This window comes from Amblyraja radiata, chromosome 2, assembly GCF_010909765.2.
Source record: "Amblyraja radiata isolate CabotCenter1 chromosome 2, sAmbRad1.1.pri, whole genome shotgun sequence".
In the NCBI taxonomy this organism is placed as follows: Eukaryota; Metazoa; Chordata; class Chondrichthyes; order Rajiformes; family Rajidae; genus Amblyraja; species Amblyraja radiata.
In genome coordinates, this window is record NC_045957.1 from 61028747 (window position 1) to 61040794 (window position 12048).

The window sequence follows — 12048 nt, forward strand, 5'->3', positions numbered from 1 at the left end:
ATTGAAATAAATGTTAGTTTAAGTGTAGCAGAAGAGATAAACTTATTTTAATTCAAAATTCCTTTTTTGTCAAGTTGAAACATTAATTTGCAGCCAGAATTGATGCCTGGAGCAAGGCAATTATCCTGAGATCTGCTAAAGTCTGCAGTGGCAAAACCTTGTGTTGAAATAGGGCTTCACACAATGTAATGTTATCACATGAACGGGCCAGAACAAGTGTTACATATGAAACAATGAAAGCAGCTCTGGCAGCTAGCTAAAACATACTGCTGAACGGTGTCAAACATGGCACAAACAATCAATACTTTATTCATTTCTTCATTCCTCTTGCCATTTCAATTCAGACTTTTTTGCTGCCTTCTTGCCATTTGCAAGGGGAGAGAGAAGGGAGGGGGGGGACGAGAGAGGGGGGGGGACGAGAGAGGGGGGGGTCGAGAAGGGGGGGGGGGTCGAGAAGGGGGGGGGGTCGAGAAGGGGGGGGTCGAGAAGGGGGGGGGTCGAGAAGGGGGGGGGTCGAGAAGGGGGGGGGGGTCGAGAAGGGGGGGGGGTCGAGAAGGGGGGGGGTCGAGAAGGGGGGGGTCGAGAGGGGGGGGTCGAGAACGGGGGGGGGTCGAGAACGGGGGGGGTCGAGAACGGGGGGGGTCGAGAAGGGGGGGTCGAGAAGGGGGGGGGTCGAGAACGGGGGGGGTCGAGAAGGGGGGGTCGAGAACGGGGGGGGTCGAGAACGGGGGGGGTCGAGAACGGGGGGGGTCGAGAAGGGGGGGGTCGAGAAGGGGGGGGGTCGAGAAGGGGGGGGTCGAGAAGGGGGGGGTCGAGAAGGGGGGGGTCGAGAAGGGGGGGGTCGAGAAGGGGGGGTCGAGAAGGGGGGGGTCGAGAAGGGGGGGGTCGAGAAGGGGGGGTCGAGAAGGGGGGGGTCGAGAAGGGGGGGGTCGAGAAGGGGGGGTCGAAAGGGGGGGTCGAGAAGGGGGGGGTCGAGAAGGGGGGGGTCGAGAAGGGGGGGGTCGTCGAGAAGGGAGTGGAGGAAGTAAAATCGCTAGCAAAATGTGAAAAATGTCGGCGTTTTTGGAGGAGCCGGGCGGCAGCAGCCGTTATGGTCGCTGGCCAGCAGGAGGCGGAAAGATGAGTGGGGGGGGGCGGATTTTATTAATGATGTGTACAGACAAATGACAAAACGTTATGATAAAACGTTCCACCGCTAGCGACATGGTAACGATCTCGCCGTTTCAGCGTGTTGTTTCGACGGACGGACACACACACACACTTTTAAAAGTATATAGATAGATAATAAAGTTCGGCGGGCATTTAACCTACCGGTCGGGTTTCCTTGCTCCTGAAAACTCCGATGAGCCAATCAAAATGCCCGGTAAGCGAAGGAGATTGCCTACGGCTGCCCTCGACTGCCTGTAACTCAATAGCAACCCCACACCACTGCACTACGAGTTAAAAATAACCATGTCGACCAAATTTTACTTGCGGAAAATTTTTCAACATGCTGAAAAAATTTCCGCGACCTAGCTGAGGCCACGAGTATTCGGGAACTTCCCTCGAGCATGAAGGAGAGTTCCAGCGACCTCATAGGACCTCCTAGGACCACCTGTCGACCATGCTGCGAGTTTGAAGGTCGAAGACACTCTTCTAAACTCGCAGATTAGGTTGCCCAAGTGGGACAGCCCCTTAAAGGCTTGACATTGATTTCTTGATTTACAGAAGGGATGCTTTGCTGGAAAATAATTTGCATAGTGACATTTTGTAGTGGAAAGGCTGGTGAAAAGCATAACGGAAAGTCTGGTACATTATACTTTAGAAAAACAGTGTGGAAACAGGCCCTTCAGCCCACCAGCGATTACCCCTCACATTAGCACTATCCTACACTAGGGACAATTTTACCAAAACCAATTAACCTACAAACCTGCACATCTTTGGCATGTTGGAGGAAACTGGAGCACCTGGAGAAAACCCACGCAGTCACAGGGAGAGTGTGTGTGTGTGTCTGTGTCTGTGTATGTGTCTGTGTCTGTGTGTGCGCACGTGGGTGTGCCTGTGCCTCACACATCTGGGCACAATCTGGTTAATTCCTATTTTCTTCCAAATGCTAGGCCACAGCCTTCCCATTTTCATACATTCTATTCACATTTTCCCGTCGAGGCGATCTTCCAGTTGCATTCCCACCTATATTTCCGAACTTTCTAATCGTTTAAAATTTTAAAACAGCCAAACTCAACCATTTTGAGAAAACAAAAAAATCTGACTAACGTCATAATGCACTCACAAGCGAGGACGGGACACTCCGGGAGGGAGGGGCACTCCAGCGCTCGCGGTCCGGCGCCCGACGCCCAAGTGACGTCACAATGCACTCACAAGGCAGGACGGGACACTCCGGGAGGGAGGGGCACTCCAGCGCTCGCAATGAACAAGAAGTGTCTGGTGCCTGGTGGGGAGGCTGCTGTCACGGGCCGAGCCTGGCGACTGGGCCTGGGCCGGAGCCAAGCCTGGAGCTTGAGCGAGGGCCGAGCTTGGGACCGTGACCGGGGTCGAGAAAAAAGCCGCCGCTGGAACCAAGGAGGAGCCTGGGTCTAGGGTCAGGGACGGTGAAGTCGGAACCTGCACTGGAACTTAGGAGGCGGCCGAGCTGATGGCTGGAGGCTGCCGCTGAAACTAAGGGCGAGCCTGGGCCTGGACTGGAGCCCAGGTGGCGGCCGAGCTGATGGCTGGAGGTTGCCGCTGGAACCAAGGACGAGCCAGGGTCTACAGCCAGGGCCGGGTCAAGTACGAGAACCAGGCCGAGGTCCAGGCCCTGGGGCTGCTCAATAACCTGGGTAGGTCCTGGGGCAGGGAATGGGAGGAGGATGAGGGAAATGAGGAGGGGGGGAGATGGGGTAGGGTCTCTACCCCCTCCCTCTCTGTCCGTCTCCCTCTCTACCCCCCTTCACCCTCTACTCCCCTCCCTCTCCCTCTCTACCACCACCCCTCCCCCTCTACCCCCAAGTCCCCCCCCCCCTCTCCTCTCTACCACCCTCTCCCTCTTTATCCCCCTCCCCCTTTACCACCCCTCCCTCTCGACCACTTCTCCATCTCTAGGGAGTAGTGAGTATTGGGACCTATGGGTGAGTGGTGGGATATTGCATTCGGGGACCAGCCCTCCCCTGTAACACCGCGCACCCCCCCCGAATTGGGGGACGGGACCCAACGGGTCCCATTTGTATATTACTAAAACTCTCACCTTGCTTGTTTGTATGTGTGTGTTCTCCAAAACAGCTAAAACGGTACATAATAGCGCTACAATTTTTGGCCCACATTTCTCACCATTGCCCTGCGGTGTGCGTTAGCCAAGTTTCGTTACGATTGAAGTTACGTTTTACAAGTTATTGACATTTTAAACTTTACAAAAAACGCTTTTCCACTTGCCCTGCCCGTCAGCCACGTTCGACGTCACAACAACGTTACAATGGGATCCCAACGGGTCCGCCCCCAGCGAAGTTGGCCCGCAACCATCTTGCAATCGACTTTCACATTGCCATATTTTTTTTTTTCGTGTGTACTTAACTGACCTCACAAGGACCCAATGCCTCCACATGTCCTCTATTCACCTTATTAACTTAACTTCAGCTGTCAACGGCACAACTTTGAACGTGGCAGTCTTTGTTTCCTGTCTGCCAGCCACTTCTCTATCCATGTCAGCACTCTACCCCCAATACCATGTGCCCTAATTTTGCCCACTAATCTCCTATGTGGGGACCTTATCAAATGCTTTCTGAAAGTCCAGGTACACTACATCCACTGGCCCTCCAGTTTCCATTTTCCTTGTTACATCTTCAAAAAATTCCAGAAGATTAGTCAAGCATGATTTCCCCTTCGTAAATCCATGCTGACTCGGACCGATCCTGTTACTGCTATCCCTGGCCCTGGGGATTTATCAGCCTTCAGTCCCATCAGTCTATCCAACACCATTTCCTGCCTAATGTGGATTTCCTTCAGTTCCTTGTCACCCCAGATCCTCTGGCCACAACTATTGTTTGTGTCCTCCTTAGTGAAGACAGATCCAAAGTACCTGTTCATTTTAAAATGTCAACTTATTGGTTTGAACATATTTAGAACTGGAACAAAATTGATTTTCCCTCTGATTTTATGCCTCCAATTTTCTATCTCATTGGTGATAGAAATTGGAATCTCCTGGCACTGGTTCTCCAGCAATTGTGCTGTGCCTTATTGAGATCATACTGACCTTCTTGTATCATAGGAGGTCATCCTTTTTTAAAGCTGCTGGACTTCAGCAGAGTAAATCTCTCTGGCGTCCAAGGTTTCTGGTTAGGGTAGACCCTAATACTCTTTTTGTCAACTATTTTTTGATGAAATTGGTAACACAGGTATATTCATTCAGGTTGGATGAAGTAATCTTGAACATGTCTTAATCCACAGACTCAGGACAATCCTGAAGTAGATCTTCAGCATCCATGGATCACTACTGTATTACATGCTTTATTGATGCCACTTATTTTATTCTGTTTGTAAACCAGCAATTGCAGCAGCAACAGATAATCAAACTGCCCAAAAACAAGGGCAAAGGAAATAGATATAGGGAGAATCGATTAAGGCTTAGCAATAGGTGAAGGTCGAGAATGTGAACACCCTCAGTGGGGCTAGAAACATGCAAAAGTATTTGGGTAGCACCTTCCTTTAGTTTGCTTGATTGTTATGCCATAGTATAAATGGTCAATGCTTAGTGGTGCAACTTGTAATGAGTTTACAGATGTGGAAGTTATTGTAAATATGCATTTAAGAACACTTAAAATTATTGCAGTGTAAAAGGCTTGGCCAAAACTTCAATTAATAACTCAGTTTTGCATATATTGAAATTTTAATAACATTAAAAAAGGACAAGGAATATAATTACAAGGACCAATTTGTGGGGCTAAAGGTAGTCTAAAGCATCATGGGATCTTTTTGTGTATTCCATGAGAGCAAAGGATTTTCCATCTCATGATAAAGACAGCATTTACAACAACATGACATTCCTCAACACTACAGTCATCATACTGGAGTGCTGGATATTTCTTTGCTCAAGTCTCTGTAATGAGACTTAAGCCCAACCTCTGACACAGAACAGCAATTCTAACAACTAAACCACATGCTCATAATCTTATCACTTGCCATCTAGCAAGTAAAATAAAAGTTAGAAACGGTCTAACTGTAATTATGTCAGATCAGAGCCAGCCACTAGGTATAGCCAAGTATTATCTCTGAAAACAATTAGCCTGCAAAAGCCAAGTTCATAAAAGAATGCCAAAAAGAGTAAGCAGACACTTTTTGTAACTACCAGCTGTTTCTAATTTAACATTCAAGATAAGTAAACATTGACTGGTCTGTAAAATCTTACAAATAAATGGACAAAACTGTCTAGACAGATAAGAATATCTGGTATTGTCCCTTATAGGTCACTTTCTTATCAGTTTGGTGCCAGATTAGAAGGGTGAGAAATCAGGGAATTAAACATCTTCTCCAGCAGCTAAATTTACACATCAGTGTCTTTTATTCCCCGGCTCCAGGAGAATGAAAGGTGGTCTAATTGAAACTTAAGAAAGTCCTGCATATGTCAAGAACATAGATGCAGGGGGTAATGGTGTTCTAGGGTGAGCAGACTGGAACTTTTTTCAGAAGATTGGAAAGGCTGTTTAGAACTAAGATGGGGATACATTTCTTCCTGTGCAGAGGAAATTCCTTGGAATTCTGGAGGATGGTGGAGGCTCCTAATTCTTTAAAAACAGGATTGAAACATTACTGAAGAGATAGGGAATCCGAGGAAATAACAAGAGTGCGGAAAATGGAGCTGAGGCAATATCTTGATAAATGCCATAACAGGCTTGTAATACTAGGTCATCTCCTCAGAGTTCTTGAACATTAGCATTATTATTGGACAAATTGGGCAAACTACAAATTACCTTTGAAGTGTTGTATTCTCTGTGTCTTTCTAAAGCCCTCATCACCCACTTGATAACAAGTGATATATAATTGAATGGGAACAATCATATGGCTTAATTACTTAACCCGCTTGTACATTTATTAAATGTACACAAATTGTGGCAGCAAAGCAAGTAAACGCAGTGTATGAAATACCATGGTAGACAAAAATGCTGGAAAAACTCAGCGGGTGAGGCAGCATCTATGGAGCGAAGGAAATAGGCGACGTTTGGGGTCAAGACCCTTCTTCAGACGTCGATGTTTGGGGTCGAGACCCTTCTTCAGTCATTCCTTCGCTCCATAGATGCTGTCTCACCCGCTGAGTTTCTCCAGCATTTTTGTCTACCTTCGATTTTCCAGCATCTGCAGTTCCTTCCACGGACGATGCGGTCTCCCAGGTCTTGCACACCGCTCTCTCCCATCTGGACAGCCAGAAGGGGGGCTACGTGAGGATGCTGTTCATAGACTACAGTTCAGCCTTCAACACGATAGTCCCCACCAGACTGGCCGGGAAGCTAATGGAATTGGGGCTCAACACCTCCCTGTGTGCCTGGGTCCTGGACTTTCTCACCGCCAGGCCCCAGGTAGTCAAGATGGGAGGGAATACATCGAAGTCCCTCACCCTGAGCACAGGATCACCCCAGGGTTGCGTCCTCAGCCCCCTATTGTACTCCCTGTACACACATGACTGTGTGGCTAGGTTCAGCTCCAACTCATTAATTAAGTTTGCTGATGACACTGTGGTGGTGGGCCTGATCTCAGACAACGATGAGAAGGCCTACCGGGAGGAGGTGGCTGGTCTAGCACTCTGTTGCCAGGATAACAGCCTCCTCTTGAACATCAAAAAAACGAAGGAGCTGATCATGGACTTTAGGAGGGCACATAATAATAATAATAATGGATGGGATTTATATAGCGCCTTTCTAATACTCAAGGCGCTTTACATCGCATTATTCATTCACTCCTCAGTCACACTCGGTGGTGGTAAGCTACTTCTGTAGCCACAGCTGCCCTGGGGCAGACTGACGGAAGCGTGGCTGCCAATCTGCGCCTACGGCCCCTCCGACCACCACCAATCACTCACACACATTCACACACAGCCAAAGGTGGGTGAAGTGTCTTGCCCAAGGACACAACGAGAGTATGCACTCCAAGCGGGATTCGAACCGGCTACCTTCCGGTTGCCAGCCGAACACTTAGCCCATTGTGCCATCTGTCGTCCCGAGGACGTACACTCCATTGAGGATAAATGGGGATCCTGTGGATAGGGTGAACTGTTTTAAATATCTGGGAGTCAACATCTCCGAGGATATGACATGGGCATCACACGCCTCAGCACTCGTGAGTAAGGCAAGGCAGCGCCTTTACCACCTCAGGCAATTGAGGAAATTCAGAGTGTCTCCGAGGATCCTCCAGTACTTCTACGCAGCGGCGGTGGAAAGCATCTTGTCCGGGAACATTACCATCTGGTTTGGGAATTGCTCTGCCAAGGACAAGAAGGCTCTGCAGAGAGTAGTGCGTTCAGCCGAACGCACTATGGGAACTTCACTTGCCCCCCTGCAGGAACTATACATCAGGAGGTGCAACTCCAGAGCCAACAATATCATGAGAGACCCCTTCCACCTGCAACGGACTGTTCCAGCTACTACGGTCAGGCAAACGCCTCCGTTGCCATGCGGTGAGAACGGAGAGGTTGAGAAGGAGTTTCTTCCCAGAGGCCATTCGGACTGTAAACGCCCATCTCACCAGGGACTAACTCTACTGAACGTTTTTCCTTCCATTATTTATTATGTAAAAGAATATGTGTGTTATGATTGTGTTTATAGTTTGTTTGGTTGTTTGATTGTTTGTCTTTTGCACAAAAGTCCGCGAGCATTGCCACTTTCATTTCACTGCACATCTCGTACGTGTATGTGACAAATAAACTTGACTTGACTTGACTTAAACGTATGAAATACCATAATTTTTTCTCCTGATATACAATAACAATGAAGACATACGAAGCAAAGTCAAAAACAATACTGCCAATAATCTATTGATTGTCGAGACATAAATAACTTAAGAACTCATGGTACTGAAAAGTTTGCCTTCTGAAATAACAGTTCTTACCATGTTGGAAGAATGAACTAGCATTTCCTTTTGCAATTTCTCTTTTTCCGACAAGCACTGTTGTAATCTTCCTACTTCTTCCTTGAAATGGGTCAGCATGCTCTCTTTATTTACATCAAGATTTTTAAATGACTGCATTTCTGTTACCAGCTTTGTGTTTTCAATGTCTGTATTCTTTGCATGAACCTGAAAATAATTAAAATTTGTTAAAAGGGTAATTACATGGCTTGATAGCAAGTACAAATTACTACTGAATAGTTGGGTTCTGCTAAATCTTATGCAATGTTGCATCATGCACATATTGCAAAAGTAACCACCTGCAAGTTTGTTACAAATCCCAAAATAATTGATTTTTAGTAGAGATGTTCTGAGATGGTTGATTTATCAAGAACATTAAAATAATGTAGATTTTGCTTAGCAAGCACAGAAAGATCAGAGGAAATTTGAAAATATCTATTTGCTCATACTAAACCAATTCCATTATGGGGAACTTAATGTGAGCGATTTTTGTTAAAATGTTTGACTGAAAATTCAAAGAGTAATTCGAACTCCTCAATGACTATATTTCTTCATTTTTACTTTGAAGATAAAGGAAACTATAAATAGGGAGAATTATGCTGAAGATACATAGGGTTAGGGATCCAAATGCTTATGAAATTCTTAGATATCTATCAAGCCTAGAACATTCCCCACCCAAAGCAATTTTATTTATTTTTGAGTGTTCAAGTGCTTGTGGAAATGTGAGATGGCAGCAGTTTTGTTTTAGTTATTGGGATTGACGAGTTGCTGGAAAGGCCTGTGTGTAATGGCCTTGGGAAGGTGATGATGATCACTTTATTGAACCACAGACATCTTACAGTCCTTTGGCTTTAGAACTCAGAGATATAGCATGGAAACAGACCGCTCGGCCCACTGAGTCGGTGCTGACCACCGATCACCCGCACACTAGTGCTATCTTACACACTATTTACAGATGTCAATTAACCTACAAACCTGTATGTCTTTGGAGTGTGGGAGGGATCCGGAGCACATGGAGAAAACCTACGTGGTCACAGGGATAACGTACAAACTCCGTACATACAACACCCGTAATCAGGATCAAACCCAGGTCTCTGATGCTGTAAGGCAGCAACGCTACCGCTGCGCCGTTCTTTAATTGTTTTTTCAATCAAGCGTGATTGAATAATCAATACTTCTAATTGACAATCAATACTACTGTGAGGAGGAAGTTTGAAGATTTAAACCATATTGCAAAATTAAAAAAGTTATATTTACTGGTCAAGTTAGTGTGCAACTTAGAGACAAATCTTACTGTGGTAATGTTCCTACACAGCTGTTGCCCTTGCCCATCAAGGGATGATGCAAGCTGTAGGGTTGGGAGGATCAGTTTTGGAATAGTCCAGGTAGGTAACGTGAATATTTTTTATGACAGGAACAAATGCTTAATATGGTGGTCAGTGTATTTTGCTCTATTTGAATCATTCTTTTTGGGTTCTTTCAACCTTCAACTACATAAAGCGAATAAGCTCATCCCTAAACTTTGGCCTTAGGGCCTCCATCTGCAACCGGCATCTGAACTTGCAGACTAGCAAAACTAAGTTTGTTAGAATTAGTCATGATATTTCTTGCACCCTGAATCTCCGCACTGGTACACCTCAAGGTTGTATGCTCAGTCCCTTGGTCTATTCCCAGTATGATTGTGTGGCAAAATACCCCAACTTGATTTTAAATTTGCTGTTGATACTGTACTACTGTTGTTGGCCGGATCAACAACAACGATGAAACCAAGTACAGGAATGAGATAACAAACATTTGAGTCATGATATCAAGGTAATAAATTAGCCCTAATGCCAGCAAGACAAAAGAGTTAGTTGTTGACCTAAGGAAGCAAAGGGTTAAACATAATCATGTGTTCATGTGATCGACAGCGCCATGTCCCTCGGTATCCGTTTCACCAGCAACCAAACCTAGTCCCTGTCCTTGATTAGTAATGGCGTCAAAGGTTACAGGGAGAAGGCAAGAAAAATGGGATGAGAGAGAAAAGTAGATCAGCCATGATTAAATAGCAGAGTAGACTCGATGGGCAGAATGGCCTAATTCTGTTCCTATGTCTTATGGTCTATGGTCATTACACTGAAGCGGGGATCAAGAAAGCGCTTCAGCGTATTTATGTTCATAAGACATGGGAGCAGAATTAGGCCATTTGCCCCCATCGAGTCTGCTCTGCCATTCTATCATGGCCGATCTATTTTTCCCTCTCAACCCCATTCTTCTGCCTTCTCTCCATAACCTTTGACGACCTTTAATATCCACTTTAAAAATACCCAATTAAATGCCCTCCACCACCGTCTGTGGTAATGAATTCCACTAATCTGTGGCTAAAGAAATGTGCCCTCTGGTCCTCGACTCTTATACTACAGGAAACAACCTCTCCACATCCATTCTATCTAGGCCTTTCATTATTCAGTAGTTTTCAATGGGAGGAAGTCCAGAAGCTTTACTTTTTTTTTGGTGTTTGAGATAATACAGCATGTTCACGAGGATTCTTTAGAAATAGCAGATGTGCTATAGGAAATATTCTGAATGCATTTCAGCTTGGTATGGCAACTGCTCTGCTCTCGACTGCCTGAACCTGAAAAGAGTGGTGAACACAGCCCTATCCAACTTTTTTTCCACCTCTTCACTTCCTTCCACCTCGTCCATTTTCACAGTGCATAGCATGAGGAAGGCTGCAAGTATCGTCAAGGCTGCCTGATTGATTCCTTTTTAGTTAGTCCAAAAATTATTCTTCAATTTCAGATGGCACCAATTTGGCAGCATTCTGCTATTTTACGGTCACACTTGCATTTATTGTTCAATGAGAAATTTCATTTTGTTGATGTGTATAACAATAAACTAAGTTGAATCTGGATCTGTGTTGCTTTATATTTTAGGCTGTAATAGATTCATTCAATATTTACCAAAAAAACTGAATGAACACAAGGTCGATTAATCAATATGAACTCCATTTTTTTTTTTTTACACATTGTGAGATGGCCTTTACATGATCATTACAATCGTTTGCATGACTAAGATTTAAGACAAATTATTCAAATAAAATCAAAAGCTATTACTATTTTTACCTTGTAGAGCTCTTTCTCGTCTTTTTCATTCTTCAATTGTAATTCTAATTGTTCTTTTTCAGCAATTAATCTCCTCAGTTTGTGCCTTATGCTGGTGAAACAATTTAACATCAAGTTGTACGTTAATATGCATTACAAGAAAATAAAGAATATAACATAAGTTATAGAAGATTTTATGGCTCTCAAGTCTGCTTCACTGTGTGTTGTCCACTTGGCTACCTAATCCTCATTCATTTCCTGAAAATCATTAAAACAACTCCCTTCCCAGCATGTACATTGTCGTTCATTCTTAAAATTTCATATTACTCAATGATAGATATCACCTCAAGTGCTTCAAATTTAATTGAGTGTAGTTTCAATCTCCTACGAGACTGATTTCCTTACCAGGAATAAATGTAGTGAATTTATGCAGAACTAGGTCCTGCCTATTTAAGTAAGAATGACCAAAACTGCATACCATACTCCAAACAGAATCTCAGAGCCCTGACAAATCTCCCTACATCTGTACACCTAACATTTTGCAATAAAAGTAAAATATCACTGACTTTCTGATCATTTGATTGCAGAGTCCTATGTCCTTCTCACTTTGCAGTAATTATACTGGACTTTGGTGCATTGCGGATTCAATAGATTTTTTTTCTAAATTGAGATTGTGCCATGAATAGAAACGGAGTGGGTTAGACCATTGCTCACTGCAAGTGGAAGACCAAGAGGTAATCTCATTGAAATACATAGAACAATGAGGGGTAACCAATTATGTACAATTAAAAATCTCAAATGGGGGTAGGTATAGTTTAAGCATTGATCATTTGAGACTGAAATACTAAACGCCTTTATTTAATTGTAAATGATTGGAATTTAT

At 44.7% G+C, this 12048-nt stretch overlaps 1 protein-coding gene across 4 annotated transcripts in view; it reads right to left on the bottom strand.

The window, feature by feature from the left end:
* tax1bp1 (Tax1 binding protein 1) overlaps nt 1-12048 on the bottom strand; it is a 94216-nt gene that overhangs the window by 46292 nt on the left and 35876 nt on the right. For all 4 annotated transcript variants that reach the window (XM_033047501.1, XM_033047509.1, XM_033047494.1 and 1 more), the window contains exons 7-8: nt 11187-11277; nt 8065-8250 (exon numbers count right to left, since the gene is read on the bottom strand). In XM_033047501.1, coding sequence (XP_032903392.1) covers nt 8065-8250; nt 11187-11277 — 277 coding nt within the window. The remainder of the gene's footprint in view (nt 1-8064; nt 8251-11186; nt 11278-12048) is intronic.